This window comes from Trichosurus vulpecula, chromosome 4 (assembly GCF_011100635.1).
Source record: "Trichosurus vulpecula isolate mTriVul1 chromosome 4, mTriVul1.pri, whole genome shotgun sequence".
NCBI classification, from domain to species: Eukaryota; Metazoa; Chordata; class Mammalia; order Diprotodontia; family Phalangeridae; genus Trichosurus; species Trichosurus vulpecula.
The window spans coordinates 306,196,670-306,213,440 of record NC_050576.1 but is presented as its reverse complement, the minus strand read 5'-3'; the positions used below and the strand labels follow the sequence as shown (position 1 = coordinate 306,213,440).

General features: G+C 38.8%; 1 protein-coding gene across 1 annotated transcript in view; it reads left to right on the top strand.

Moving 5' to 3' along the window:
- Positions 1 to 16,771, top strand: part of TNFSF11 (TNF superfamily member 11) — a 61,855-nt gene that overhangs the window by 16,821 nt on the left and 28,263 nt on the right. The window contains exon 2 of the mRNA XM_036757561.1: positions 2,767 to 2,934. Coding sequence (XP_036613456.1) covers positions 2,767 to 2,934 — 168 coding nt within the window. The remainder of the gene's footprint in view (positions 1 to 2,766; positions 2,935 to 16,771) is intronic.

Genomic DNA, 16,771 nt, shown 5'->3' with positions numbered 1-16,771 from the left:
ATATTTAATATTTTTATCAATGACTTAAATAAAGGCTTATAAAATTTTCAGATGACCCAAAGGTGGGGGAGGGATAGTTAATACAGTGGATGATAGTAAGGTTTACAAAAGATCTTGATATTTTGGGCTGACATATAAAATGGATGAATGTGAAGACTAATAATTGTCTTTAAAGATTGCTTCAAAAATTCAGGATGGGGATTGTGTGGTTACAGTTCATGTGGGAAAAAAAGACCTGGGGGTTTAATGAACTGTAATTGGAATATGAGTCAATAGTGTGAGATAGTAGCTAAAAAGTCAAATTCTAATGTTATTGGGTTGTGTGGGGAAGCTTAACTTCCTGGAATAAAGAGGTAATAGTCCTATTGTACTCTGTTCTAGTCAGAACATACATGGAGCATTGTGTTCATTCTGGGCACCACAGTTTAGGAACGATATTGATGAGCAAGAGAGTTATCAGAGGAAGGCAACCAGGATGGGGAAAGGACTTTAGTTCACACTTTATGAGAACTAGGGATGTTTGGCCTGGAGAGGACTAGGAGTCACGTAATAGCTGTCTCAAAGTATTTCAAAGAGCTAGACCTTTCTCTCCTCCTCCTCTTCCTCCTTCTCCTCCTCCTGCCCCTCCTACTGCTCCATTGTCATCATCGTCATTGTCATCTTCTTCTTCTTCATCATCATCTTCTTCTTCTTCTTCTTTATCTTTGTCTTCTTTGTCTTCTTCTCCATCTTTGTCTTCTGTTTCTCTCTGTCCCTGTCTCTCTTCCTCTAAATCCGTTGTGGATCATTTCAATTTTTGATAACGTGGAATAAAATCTGTGACCTCTATCACCAGATATCATCCAAATGGATGAGATCACAGACTCATTTGAATATTGGGCTAAGAAAAAATAAGCTGTTCACTATAAGGGACATTATTTGATTACTTGCTTGGGAGCTGAAGGACTTTTTAAAACCTTTCTCTCAGGAGACAGACACAATTATGTTCCCCTGTTTCTAGGGTAGACCCCAGATCAAGCAAAAATAAAGCAGATTCTAAGATTTGCAGGGGGAAAACTTGGATGGAGTGGGGAGGTGATGAGTCAAAGAGTGATTTATGGGAAAACTCTAAGATTGAACTTTATCTGTGTAAACCCAAAGTCTGGGTTCTGGGCCATATTTATGTTAGTACAAAAACTAAAGCATAAGCAGAATTCACCTTGCATGCTTCACCCCCTCTGCTGTGTGCATTTTGTTATCTATAATCTTGAGAAGTAAACGTGTTATGGCTCACTATGAGTTACCTTCGCCCTATGTAGACATGGTATTTCCCCGCTGATTGCTGTTTGGTTATTATTAAGAGGTAGCCTGAAGTTGTGAAAATAACTGATAAAAGGAAAAGGAAGAGGGATTAAGTAGGTATTTATACCAAGGTTCTACAAACATGGAAGTTATACCACCAGCTCCCTCTTGCTACTTGGAAGCACAAATCCTCTCCACCTCAGCTGTATTCTTTACTAAGAAAAATGCAGAAACTATACAAACAAATATGGTTAGCTAAAGAGAAATACTAGTAGCTAGCATTAAAGTAGTGCTTTAAGGTTTGCAAAGCACTTTACAAATGTTATCTCATTTGCTCCTCACAACAACCCTGAGAAGTAGGTGCTATTATTATCCTCATTTTACATGTGAGGAAACCAAGGCAGGCAGAAATTAAGTCACTTGCCCAGGGTCACAGAGCTTATAAATGTCAGAGAACAGACGAGCTCAGGACTTCCTGGCTCCAGGTCTAACATTCCATCTCCTTTGCCATCTAGCTGGCTTGTTACAAGGCTTGCATTCTATATGCTACTCTGTGTATGTCCAGCACATCTTCAATTCACCAAGCACGCATTTACTAAATGCCCTTTATGGGCAAGGTACTGTGCTATGTGCTGGGGATGCAAAGACGGGAACAAAGGTTTCTGCCTTCAAGGATCTTATAGTCTAAGGGTGCCACATGGACATAGATATTGAAATAGAAGAGAATGTGAAAAATGAGAGAGCAGAGGATCAGGGAAGGCTTCCAGTGGGAGGCTCTTCCTCATCTTCTTCCGGAAGGATGCCAAGGTTGCTAATATATGGAGATGAAGAAGGGAATTCATTCCAAAAACAGCAGAAAGTCTGTGAACAGATATGGATCCAAGAGCTAGGATCAGGACAGCGAGCAAGCCATTTTGAACACAGAGCTTTGAACATGTCATGTAAAGGGGAATAGTATGAAAAAATGACTGGAAAGGTCAGACCGAGCTGGCCTGTGAAGAGATTTAACTGAGAAGCTAAGGGTTCTGCATTTTATCCTAGAGGCAATAAGCAGTGAAAAAACGTACCCTTTCCCCCTTTTCACTTGCTATGCAATTAATTAATCCATTCGTGCATTCAACCAATGTTTCTCAAACACCTATGGCCAAGATGGTGTGTTAGATACTATGGGGGATACAAAGAAGACATGGTTCCTATCCTCATGAAGCTTCCAGTCACTTTGTCTTGCTGGTAATATTAAGATCTTTAATTTTATGGCAAAAGATACTTAAAGAATTTTACTTTTGTTTAACACCTCTTTGTGGAGAGTGTGTAATCACCCCTCAGACCAAAGCGAAGCAACTTGAGTTATATTGCATTGGGTTTTTAGTATGCTTCTGGAGAAACAAGACATCTTGAAAGAATACCTTTGTTGTACCGCAGTAACACTGTTAAATAGCAGGATGAATAACAGCCACTCTAACATCCTTTAAAATATTATTTCAGATGGACCCTAACAGGATTTCAGATGATGACACCTGTTGCTTTATAAAACTTTTCAAACTTCACGAAAACTCAGATTTGCAAGACACGTCTCTGGAAGGTCAGGATGCAAAATTAATGTCTGATCCCTGTCGGAGAATCAAACAGGCCTTTCAAGGAGCATTGCAGAAGGTGAGTGTGACCACCTCTCTCTGTGGTTGAAGGGTCCTTGGGGGTGGTTTGCTTTCCCAGTCTTCAGAATTAAAGCCATTCAAATACAGTTGACTTTGGTGATCCTTTAAGAAAAACAAAATCAACTGTAAGAGAACCAAGAAGTATTTTTGTGTGAGTCAACATAGAAACATATTGGTATCACAGAATCTCAGAACTGGAAGGAGCTTCAGAGGGTGTCTATTCCAATCTCTGGCTAGATGAGAGTCCTCTTCACAAGAGATGCCACCGATGGTCATTAACTGGTCCTCCAGTGAAGGAGAACCCACTCTTTCCTCAGTAAGCACATTTAGTTTTTGGATAGCTTTTTTCTTAGGATGTTTTTTCTTGACATCAAACCCAAGTTGCTTCTTTGCTACTTCCACCCCCTGTTCTTGGTTCTGCCTTCTGGGGCCAAGCAGAACTAGTTTAATTCCCCATTTCCTGTGATGACTCATCAAATACTTGATAGTCCTCAGATTAGTTCTAAGTGGATCCTCCCATCTCCCATCTCCCCTCTCCCTTCTCCTCCCCTCCTTTCCTCTTCTTTTCTTTTGGTTTTTAAAAAGATGAATTTGAATTCATTCTTGGAGGAAATACATATTGGTTTGTGGTGAGTTGTTGGGTCAATTTGCTGGCTTGAAACCACTGACCCAGAAATTGTTGTCCCATTTAATGACTTCATTTCCTTTACATAGGTATAAATTTTTTTATAATAGATTTTTCCCCTTTCCAGTGAGGATAATCATAGCCTACACTTAAATACCACTTTAGAAAAATTATTTTATTTTTAATTCATGGAATAAAACAAGCATTTCTGCAATGTAATACGATAAAAAGATAATTGCACATGAAACTGCATGGACAATTTGCTATTCCCTTCAAACATACAACAAAGTTATCATGTAAACTTTTTTTTTCATTTCCCCTTCCCCCTACACTAGAGATGGCCACCGTTAGACACAAATAGGTACACACACACACACACACACACACGTAAAATTATCCTATTCATACTTCTATTTATCAATTCTTTCTCTGAATGCAGATAGTGACTTTCTTCATATGGCCTTTATAGTTAATTTGGGTATTTATAATAGTCAAAATAACTTAGTCACCCACAGTTGTTTCTTGAAACAATATTGCTGTTACTGTATACAATGTCAGAAAAACAAGGAAAGATTTACACAAAATAATTAAATATCACTTTATAGTTTAAAAATGCTTTACAGCAGCTATGTGAGCTAGGTACTACAGATAAGAAAACTGAAACATTGCAGAATTGAGTGGGAAGAGGAGGAGCTGAAGTGACTTACTGAGGGTTTCATGGCTGGGAAGTGCTAAAGTCATGATTTGAACCCAGGTGTTCAGATTTCATCTCCAGTGAGAAGACTGTATTCAGTGCTTGGGTTAAAATTAAATGGTTAACAACTAGGATAGAAAATGATAGAAGATGAGGATTGGGAAGAAGAGAGAAAACTAAAGAAAAAAATTTGTTTCCTTTTCTTTTAGGAAAAGAAAATAGGGAGGAGTATAGGGATGAGAAGGGAGAAAGAAAAGGCAATGATTAATGACATCACTTTTACAAAATAGGAGGCATTGAGAAATATGGAATCAATCATGGATGATGAGGGTAGCTTTGAAATTTACATGGTGGATTAATTATATTTAATTTATATTTAAATAGTTATTATTAAAAAGAAAAAGATTAAATTGTATTTTTAAAAGATGAGCAGCTGCACAGACTTGGGATTTACAGTTTCACTAATAACCCTCTTTTTCTGTGCTATCACATGTGTAGAAATGTCCATCTTACTTAGTGTTTCAGTTCAGAATAAAAATATTTTTAAAAAAGAGAGTCATAGAATATTTTAACTTTAGAGCTTTAAGGTATCTTAGAGATTGTTGCTTAGTGGACAGAGCACTGGACCTGGAGTCAGGAAGATCTGAGTTCAAACCCAGGCTCAGGTACTTATAAGCTGTGTGATTGTGGGTAAGTCAATTAACCTGTCTGCCTCAGTTTCCTCATCTGTAAAGTGGAGATAATAATAGACCCCACTTCATAGTGTGATTGTTAGGATTCTAAGAGATTGTATTTGTCCTGTGTTTTGCAAACTTTGAAAGTACTATATAAATGCTAGTGATGATGAGGAGGAGGAGGAAGAGGAGGAGGAAACTAAAGCTCAGAGTAGGAAATAGACTATTTATGGTCATGTAAAACCAATGACTTTTCTTATACTTCTAGGAATACAGTTAAGGAATTTTTTCACAACTGGGTCTTTGCTTGGACCTATAGCAATATATCCCAGTCTTAATTTTGTGGATGTTCCCCCCAGCCCCAAGGTTTCTTCTGTTCATTTCATCATGAAAGTTATCAACAAGTCCTTGAAACAAAATTAATACTTAAAAATTCCATCAGTACTTTTGGTTGGGTGTACATGTTGGAAGGTCGGGAAGACGGAAAGAATCAAAGTCAAAATCAAGTCAAGGTATCTCCGCAACTCCAAAAAGTTTGGGTTTTATTGGTCTAGAATGTCTAAGTGGAAAGTATATTGGCAGTGGAAACCAAAATTTTCAACCACATGGGTATGTTGTGGTATTTTATTTATAGGGTTCTGTACTAACCTGAAATTTATGTTTTCATACTTGGAAAATCGATAAGACTTAAGCACATCAGCAAGTTCGTTGGCTTTGTGGCTCTTAGCAAAATATGTAAGCTAACATTGGGAACTCGCAAGCATTTAGGGGAAAAATCCCCTCTATAAAATTAAAGAAGTCATTAGTTCTCCCTGCCACACACCAAAAAAGTCATTTTTCTGAAAAAATAGACCACAAATATCATTAACTTCCTTTCCAAGTGACTGCTGCACTACAGAAATATACTTCTCTTGTGGGAGGAGCTTGAATTTGCAACACTCTAATCAGAACAAGGGCTTAATTCATTACATGATAGTGCTCAGTTATCTTTGCCCTTTCTAGATGTCTTCCATCATCTGTCCAGTTTGGCTATCTCTTCCAAAAGTCATTGAAATTCTAATTGTCTTCCAAAGTTTTGGCCATGCTCTCATTAGCTTTTCATGTAAATATTTTAAATTTCTCCCACATCCTCTTCCTGGTGTTTTGTATTATTAGACTAAGTGAACTCAGGCATTTAACTAGAGTAAATACAACAAATTAATCTCCCCACTCCAAAAAAAATCCCTGAATATTCTTATGTTTCCTTCCTAAACCCTTTAAGTCTATTAACTATTTCTTACTTTCACAGTCACATTTTTAATGGGTAAAGCCCATGATAATGTGCTCTGGTGCCTTGCTTTTAAAATATAGTGATAAATTTTTTTGTCCGACATATAAGATTATAAATTCCTTGAGAGGAGGGACTGCTTCTGCCTCTCTCTGTATTTCCAGTACCTGGCACAAGTAGGGCCTTAATAAGCCCTTGTTGACTCGATCTTAAGAAAGAGCGTCCCCCCCCCCAAATCAGTTACTTTATGGATTGTTAAATAAAGCAGAGATGAGTTGTTTACTTCTAGCAGCATGATACTAATATGGACTAGAATTTTGTTACATCTTCATGTTGACTTTATTGGTCACTTTTACACAGTCACTGTGTTCTAAGCCTCATTTCCTTATCCATAAAATGAGGCCAATTATAGCACATGCCTCAGAGGGGTGTCAGCAAGTTCATGTGAGATTATGTATATAAATCCCTTTGTAAACCTAAAGGGTGATATCAATCATCTTTGATCATCGTCAGTTATTAGTAGTGAGCCACCATCATCACCATTTCTAGTAGTGTTACTTTCTTCATGTTCAGTTGTTTTTCAATCATGTTCAACTCTTCATGATCCCTTTTTGGGTTTTCTTGGCCAAGATGCTGGAGTGGTTGGCCACTTCCTTTTCTAGCTCATTTTTGCAGATGAGGAAACTGAGACAAACAGAGTTAAGTGACTTGCCTAGGGTCACAGAGCTAGTAAGTGTCGGAGGCCAGATTCGAACTCAAGAAGGTGAGCCTTTCTGATTTCAGGACCAACGCTCTGTGCCATCTAGCTGTTCCTTGTAGACACTGGTCAATATGTTAGGATGGGTATAGCAGCTGTTTGGAAGAGGCTTTAGGCTGTTCGCTCTCTCTCTGCTTAGTAAAAGGATATGAATGTTCACATTTGGAAACTCATTCAGTGGCCTGATTCAAGAGACTGGGCATGGAAATGTTTCAACATTACCCTCTAAACACATTTGTTAAGCTCTAACTTGTACTTTGCACTGAAGAAAGTGACTTAACTAGACATGAGCCTTCTTTAATGGTCTACAAAGTAAGACTGATAATGCAAGAGCAGGTAAACAGGAACTGTTCAAACAATGGAAGAAAAATATTGAACTATTAATAAACATTACAATATAAGTACATCAGAGACCTGGTATGTCATTCTACTTGCGGTCTTCACTGAAGTATCATGATTTAGGTCTTGTAAGGAGTTTCTTATAATAATAACTGAAATATTTTAGACAGTTTGCATAATCATCCCGTTATTCTAGGATGTTGATTATATGTTTCATCAAGCACAACTTGCTATTAAAGATCAAATGCTAGAAAATAACTAAAGCACAGAAGAACAATCTGCAAATGCATTAATTGAAGTGTTATTTATAATTCTAGTGCCAAGGCCAGATATTTGTTTAAACAAGACATACTATCTTCATCAATGCCATTTGTGTCCATGAGTCATATCAACAGATTTAAATTTCCATATACCTTATATTTCCAAGTTTAGACCAGAGGCTGCAGGTTTTCCACCCCTGGTTTAGACTAAGGTCCAATGGTTAGTTTTAGGTACTATTACATATAATCAGGTCTGGCTCTGAGAAGACTTATTAAGTTGGCCAGTGTGTACTGTTAAGTTGACTAAATATGTCTTCAGTGTCCTCTGACCTCTGTCTCTTGCTCAGGGTCTCCCTTCCCCAGATTCCCTTATATGTTCTGCTCTTAGGTTTCCAGGGCTATCTCTTCACTATTTAGAGACCCTATTATTCTTTCCCACTCAGAGCTACTGTAAGCCTTTCCCTTCCCAAACCCCAGTATCAAATCATGCTTGTTCTATGTCCCATTTCTCCTCTTCCTTGCTAAGGGACTTACTAGTGATAAATTTGTATTAAGGTGTTAAAGGGGTATCCTTAAAAAGAAATTGCGAGTCCTTAAAATATTGAATTGTAAGAAAGGTACAGGTGATAATGACTTGGTAATATATAACATTTGCATTTAAACAGAGCCCTTTGGGAGACACAGTCTAATTCTTTCCTTCAAAGGAATGACTCTAGTGCTAAGAATTTGAGATGCTATAAGTCAGTGAGGAGAAATTTGGAACAGGCAAGACTTTTAGATTCATTCATATCATACTATTGGTAATAAAAGCTTAAGGTCTGATATAACTTACAAATGATTATTCTTTGCAAGATAAAAGACATGTTTCTCAAATTTGCTAATTTTTGTTCCTTGTATGGTAGTTGTCGTTAGTCCTTTTCTCATAACTAATAAACAACATGGGGCAGCTAGGCGGTACATAGATAGAGTGCCAGGCCTGGAGTCAGGAAGACTCATCATGCTGAGTTTACACCCAGCTTCAGACACTTACTAGCTGCATGACTCTGGGCAAGTCATTTAATCCTGTTTTTCTCAGCTCCTCATATGTAAAATGGCTTGGAGAAGGAAATGACAAATCACTCCGATATCTTTGCCAAGAAAATCCCAGGTGGTGTCATCAAGAGTTAGACATGGGGGCAGCTAGGTGGCTCAGTGAGTAGAGTACCAGCCCTGGAGTCAGGAGACCTGAGTTCAAATCCAGCCTCAGACAATTGACACTAGCTGTGTGACCCTTGGCAAGTCATTTAACCCCAATTGCACTGCCTTCCACCCTTAAAAATAAACAAAACAAAACAACAACAAAAAAAGAGTTAGACATGACTGAAAAGGCTGTACAGTATATAACAAGGGTAAATTCTTTAATGGGGCCAAAGAGCAAAGTGTGTGTGTGTGTGTGTGTGTGTGTGTGTGTACTTTGGAAATCCCTATTCCTAAACAGAAGGGCAACAGGAAAAAAAACATCTCCTTTCTTCAACCAAAAAACTTGCTTGGAGGAGGTCATTCACTCAGTCAATAAGTATTTATCACCCAGCACTGTGCTATAAAGAGTTAGTGATGCTAACTCAGTTACGCCTTACATACTGCCACACTTATTTTGCGGGATAGTTATTACATTGCATGAAACTTGGCACACACTTTGCAAAACAAGATTTTTCATTTAAAAAGCCTAGGCTAAGTTCAGAGTATACTAATAATATCATTAGCCGCCACATATCACTTTAACAAAACACTTTGCTATCTCATTTAATCCTTACAACTATTCTATGAGTCAGGCAATGTAAGTATTTTTATTCTTATTTTAGAAGGGAGGAAGCTGAGGATCCAGGAGGTTAAATCACTTACCCAAGATGATATTTCCAATAGGTAGAAGAGCTGAGACTCAAACCCAGCTCTTTCAGTTCAGTGTCTAATGTTCTTGCTGCTTGTCTACCTCTCCGGGATATTCAGGTCTGTGTCTTTACTTTGGTTCTAAGTGTGGATATAAAAGTAATCCTCAAACAACATTAATTTGGGAGTCTGAACACAGGACAGTTGCCTCAGACATCATGAAGGAATCAAACCGTTCACTGGAATCAGACACTGAACACAACTTTACATCGGATGTGCTCATGAAAGAGTGTTTACATAGCACATCTTTGGTCAGACAAGTAATGCTGTTTTCTCTTTTTCTTTTTCACTTGTGGTTGGTTTTTCTTGGCTTTTTTTTCCCCTTTAGCACAGAACCTTAAAAACCTCTTAGTGATCCAACCTTACCAACTGCAATTTATAAAGTCTACTATAACAGTCTATGACAATTAAAAAAAACAACCTAGTACATATCTGGCACCCAATGTATAAAGTTATTTCATTTTTCCTCCTTGTTTCTAGCTTTTGGCAGTATTCCCAGGCCTTGCTGTCTTGGGGAGTGAAGCGGCCAACTTGGGTTTGAGCTCAGGAATCCCTTGCGCAGCAACAAGAACACTTGGCCACCAGACCTCCCTCTCGCCCATCCTTACCCCTAGTCTTTATAAAAGACCATTTGTTTATTTACTGAACAAATGTGGAACACACAGGGCTGGTGACAAGGTCAAGGTTATGAGTATGCTGGCTAGAAGACTATTCCCACTTGTATTTAGAGTGTTAGGCAGTGAGTTGTTGTTTCCACATTGGGTAACACCATTGGGAAACAAACCCTTCTTGAAAGATGGAGTGAGAGAAATTTAAAAGGGTGGTCTGTACAGGGGCCAGGATCTCACAGTTGCTTAGCACTCTGCATTGTAAAGATCCTTGATTAGTGAGGATGGCATCTAGGGGGTGCCATGTATTGTGCTCTGATTAACTTCTGTCTTTTCTCATCAGTAAAATTGGAATGATAATAGCATCAGCCTTCTAGGGTTATTGTGAGGAACAAATGAGATATATGTAAAGTTCCTTATAAACCTTAAAATCTTACATAAATAGTAGCCATCATCACTGTCATTGGAACCTGAGGCTTGTTGGACTGACTTAATTCTTTTCACTTGCAAAACTGAAGCTAAAGTAATTTAAAAAAACTGTATGAATCCATATCACACCTAGACGTGTCCTAGTGTTATTACTGCTAAGAGCAGTGGGCACCAATAACCTGTGTAGGCATTCAGCCCATGTTTTTTCCAACTTTTGTTAACTATTTTTGTCCTCGACCACTCCAATCTAATCTGCTGAGACCATGTGGAGTGTATCCACTGTGGTAGATAGGTGTTATATAAGTCTCCAGATGTTGAAAGCCCACTCCCAACCCAATGGTGCCTTTGTACTAAGTTGTATTATCTCAGGCTGGTCCTTCAGCATCATTGGGTAGGTGGGTTGGGCTATCTGCAGGAAATCTTCCCTCCTGCTTAGGTCCATCTAAGACCTTTATTAGAGGCAATAAGCGTCAAAATATACTTAGAAGAGAATTTGGAGGAATTTCAGAGGGTCAAAGTTATTACACAGTGAAACCTCACCTGGAGTTTTTTTTTTCTTCATTTTACTTTTAGGAGAAATAGGCAAATAAGAATAGAGCAGAGATTTAAACAAAATAAAGACACTAAACAAACCACTATGAAAATCTCAAAGAGCATTGGCTTTGGAGTCATAGAGTCTGGGTTCAAATCATTCCCCCCTCTCACTTAACATCAGAAAGACCTTGACCAAATAACAACTTCTGCAGGCCTCAGTTCCTTGATCTTTAAAATGAAAAGGTTAGACCATTCAGCTTTATCTCCTGAAACTTCTAACGTTCTACACAATGATGACTGATGAATATAAAATCATGACCTTCAGAACTGGCAAAATTTTCTGTCATCAAAAAAAATTCAATAATATTGATTTATACCCTACTTGCTAAGTCAGGAACATGGACCAATATATTTTTCAAAGTTTTTTTTTCGCAAGAGAGTTTGAAACACAAAGGATTTTCTGCTAAATCCTGAGTTAAGCTTGATAGTTAGTAAGTCTTTTTATCACACAAAGGTTAAAGAAATTCTGTACATCATAGGACAGGAAAGACTTAGGGTTGATTTAATAACAGCATTTAATCTTAGAGATTCTCAAAAGATTCCTTTTGGACTTATGCATTTAGAATCTCTATGTATTCTTTGAGAGTTACCTGCATATTTTGCCTTCAAAAATTCAAGTTTTGTTGGATTTTGGAGCTTTAAAATAAACACAAAACTAGAAATCAATCAAGTAAAACTTTTTGCTGCTCTTCATTTGTACTGATCACAGAATCTCAATCTAAACTCTTCTAAGAAATCTTTTCCCATTTAAGCAAGCTTCAGAAGTGAATAAGAAATTAATTAAATTTTGGAAGGTATAAAATGTTTTATATAACTTGATCGCTTCTGTGATTCTAATGAATGAAACTTTAAGATTCAAACCATTTCTTTTTTCTATATAGTTAACACACACATATACACACACATAAATAAAGAAAACAAAGTATTCATTTTTGTTGTTATTCTCTTAGCATACACAGAGCATACATCCCAAGGAGGTTTCTTCTAAACCCACAAGGAAACTTGAGTTTCTGGGGCCCTGGTGTTCCCAAATCAAGACATTAGTCATGTAGTGGTTTTCTAATGGGATTTCATTGTCGTTTGCCATAACACTTTTGGGAACTGCAATTCAACACCAATCATACTTAGCTTTTTGTGAAAGCTGTCTTTATGGGAAAGCTGAAGCAAGACCCACATTTTTTCCCTACAAAACATCTACCACCTTATTGCCTTTTGCCTAACATCATGGCTGTGTGGTGCCCTGCATCTCAGTAGAAGGCTGAGAAGACAAGAGCATGTGCAAAAGGTGTATGTGGCAGGCACAGTCTTGGGTGGGCTTGTGAGTGTGTGTGTACATGGGCAGGGGTACAGTCATCCTGATGCAACAGGCAATAATCCAGGGGAAAGGAAAGATATACTGGGTTAAGGTTTGAAGAAAAATGGGGCACACAGAAATGGGGAGTCCTGGGAAGCAGCCAAGGGTGTGCTGGTAAATGTTTCACAACCCTCTTTCCAAAGCATGACACACTTTCAAAATCAATTTGCATTATTAAATCTTCTCCATCACTTTCTTTCACCTAAAAATGAACAAAACAAGCCCTCATTTGTAGTATTTTCCAATTTCTGAGCAGTTAGGTGCTGTAGTGGGTAGAGTGCTAGTCCTGGAATCAGAAAGACTCATATTCCCAAGTTCAAATCTGGCCTCAGACACTTACTAGCTGTGTCACCCTGGGCAAGTCACTTACCCCTGTTTGCCTCAGTTTCCTCATCTGTAAAAAAAGCTGGAGAAGGAAATGGCAAACCTCTCCAGTATCTCTGCCAAGGAAACCCCAAATGAGGTCACAAGGAGTCAGACAGGACTGAAATAACTCAACATCAATAAGAGATGTAAATGCTCCCTCTAGAAATTTAATAACCTGCTCTTCTGAGAGAGGTGACTCCAGTGCCCCTTCTCAATGCAGCCTAGATCTCTTAGGTTCAGTGATGTGCCACTGAGGGATGAGCGCCATGTTCATGGATGGGATGGAATATTCTAACTGTGATTCATCCTGGAGAGGAGTGTAGTCTGTGAGGGGAATAGCTTACAAAACTTGGAAACCAAATATTCAATATAGTGGAAAGGGCACTATTAGTCCAGGAAGTTAGGAGCTATGAATCGACCCAGCTCCACAATGAACTCACCATAAGAAATGAGGCACACCATTTCAAACCATCAATGTGCATTTACGAAGCCCCTGCGTGCCAGGGACTGTGTTCAGTCATCCTGCTGGCTTTATGCAGTCTGAGATGAGGTTTGGGATTCCAGAGTTCAGTGCGGGGAAGGATGGGGACATGAAGAGACAGAGGGAGCAAAGAGGAAGTACAGCTAGAAAGTTTAATCAAGGGGAAGTATTTACGATAAGAAAGGACAGGTCCATGGAGTTGGTGGGGCAGATCAAATTGGGCATGGGTTTTCATAGGGTTCTCAACTGGGTCCAGTAGGGTCAGGTACTAGGAGAAGGGAGCCTGGATCTGGGGACTGCTATGGATTCATGCTTGGGAGGTGAGACTCCTGGGGATTTGTCGGCTAGCGGATACTCCAACTCCCCACCATTCAGAGGAGGCTTTGGGCGGTGACTCTGACAGGGTGACTCAGGGGTTTTGAGCTTCCTGTGGCTTTTTCATTTAGCAGGGTGGGAAGGCTAATTCCCAGTCATTAGTCATTAGCATTTATACAGATGTCCCATTGTGAGTTGTCTTGGTATATTTTTAAGCTATTAAAGTTTAAAACTGTACTAAGACTTTGGGACACCTTGTATGGTACTTTTATTCTCACAACCACCTGGGAGGTGGAGGCTGTTATTATTCCCATTTTATAGATAGAGAGGATGAGTGACTCACCCAGGGTCACACAGCTGGGTGAGCATCCGAGACTAGATTTGGACGTAGGCCTTCCTGACTCAAGGCCCAATAAAACTAGTGTATTTTCCCTTTGTACCACAAAGTTGCCTTTTCATTTTACTGAAGTATTCACACTTGTCTCATTTACCCTTTGATAGTCTTGGTTCTTAAATTGGCTTCCTTAGTGCTGTGCACAGGACCCTCCAGTCTACAGACCAATGCCTGATAAGGAACTGAATCACTTCTGGAGGCCATAGAAGAAAATGGATAATTAGTAATGTTGGTCTCTGTTCTCAGTGTTTTCTAGTAAAAGGTGTCTTTGTGGCCACATGTGGATACCTTAGAAATGTTATGAAGAGCTCATTCCGGATTGCGTTCCTATTCCGGGACACAGTGTTCTTGTCTCTCAGAGAGGACAACGTGTCTCTTTTGGAACAAGGATAAACCAGGTGTGTTAGGATGACTTTGTTGGCCTAAATTTGGGGTGCAAAGAAACACTCTTGTATAGAGTAAGGTCACCTTGTTTGCATAGTTAATTGATGTGGATTCAAATATTTGTGCCCAGCAAAAACGTGAAGAGATAAATACTGGGAGAAAAATACTGATCATATCTATCATTTGCATAGTACTTTAAAGTTTGCAATGTATTTTACATATATTATTTCATTTGATCCTGCAAGGATAGGTGCTATCATTATTTGCCTTTTACAAATAAATAAACTTGTGAGAAAGTTTTAGTGACTCATCTAAGGTTCTACATCTAGTAAGAGTCTGAATCCATGGCTTCTGACTCCATAGAGTCAGGATTTGAACTCAGGTCTTCCTGACTCCAAGTCAAACAGTGTATCACCTAGCTATCTCCATTTAAATGATTAAGTACTGATTTAAATAAGGCAGAAATTCCACCTGCCATTCCACCCAGTAAGTGTATGCCACAGGAATGAGGGAATCTAGGGATGAGGACATGAAAGTTCTTCCCAACCCTGCATATGTTGATGCCCACCTCCAGTGGATCCTTGCAAATCTGAGAAGTGGAGGTGCCTTATCTCTAGGTCTTCAGCCTACCTTTAGCCCGTGTGACTCAGCCCTCACCCTCTAAGCTTAGAGCCAACCTTATCCTGGAGTTTCAAACCCTACTTATTGACTTCCTTCATGTATACTGTTCCAATGGGCCAGTGGCTGTTCAAGACCTCCTTCAGAGAAAAGGTAATTTGCAGGAGATTTGCTAAAAGAAAACAAAAACTATGCACAGATTTTAGAATCTAGTGCCCCATATATGGTGCATCCCCCCCATCATATAAAGAACAATGAACTTGGAGAAAGAACACATCAGTTTGCATTCTGCTTACCTTTGTGTGACTGTTACCTTCTCTGTGACTCAGTTTCCTCATTGTGACATAGGAATTGGAATACTGGTGGGTCAGAGGTAGTATATACAAAATACTTTGTAAATGGCAAAGCTCCACAGGTATTTTAATTATCTCTATTGTTACCTACTGCACAGAATAACCGTGAATAGAGTGCTACATAGAGTGAATTATTTTTGGAACTTTGGGAACTTTGGTTGTACTTCTGGTTCTTACTAGTATTAGTTTTAGTTCTGTGACTTCAGGGAAGACACTGTACTTCTCTGGACCTTGGTTTGCACACCTATGGAATGGAGAAATTAGATCAGACAACTCTCCTTCAGATTTAAATTCCTTTGGTCTTTTAATGATAGAATTGTTTTTTTTTTATTATGTGCTCTGCATTCTCTAAAGTTAGCACTCCTACCCCATCTCTTTCTGGTTTCATGTAGCCCATTATCACTTCTTTGTTATTGTTGGTTAGTTGTATCTGACTCTTCCTGACCATATTTGGAGTTTCCCTGCCAAAGATACTGGAGTGGTTTGCCATTTCCTTCTCCAGCTCATTTTTACAGATGAGAAAACTGAGGCAAACAGGGTTAAGTGACTTGCCCAGGGTCACATAGCTAATAAGTATCTGAGGCCAGATTTGACCTCAGGAAGATAAGTCTTCCTGATTCCGCTGCACCAGTTAGCTTCCCATCTATATCTTTTTCTCAGAGCAAGATTCTAGGGAGCCAGAAATTTATCTCTCTAGAAACTGACTCCCCATTCAGTTAGCCATTCTGTCAAGTGTCATATGGAGTCTAGAGATGGGAAATAGTTAGACTTAGTTGCTAAACTGTAGTTATTCTGCCTAGACTTGAGATTAGTCTTTTAAAAGAGCATAGTAGCTTAAGACATTTTTAAAAATTGGGCTCTTTATGAAGACTAATATTGCTGTCATAAGCCTACTTTATGAAAGCTCAAGGGGACCTTTAACTGTAGCAGAAGCTTCCTCATTTAAACGATGAAGGTTAAACAATAAAAACTAATTTTCTATTCCCTGCTTGCCCATAGCACTGCCAAGAAGAACATCATGTTACCTTATGAAAACAGGGCTGCAACATTCTTCAGCCCTTATATGTGCATCAAACATTTGTTTTGAAAGATGCACTTTTAAATCAACAACTTTCTAGCTGAGAAAATAGTGCCACCAGTAATCACATTCCAAGTATATAACACCTAGTCTGGAATAATTCTTTACTAAACATGTTAATTTGTGTGCTATCTCTCTGGCACCTCTTGGCAAGAGTCCCTCATGGAGGAGGCTATACTTAACTAGCCAAACAACCAGATGTTGGTGGGTCATTTTTAAAGCCATAATAGTCTTGGGCATGTGGGGCCAGAAGCAAGCAGTGAATCATTCCAGGCCGAAGAGTGAGCTGTCTCAAAATAATGAGAAGGTAAAGGGCTAG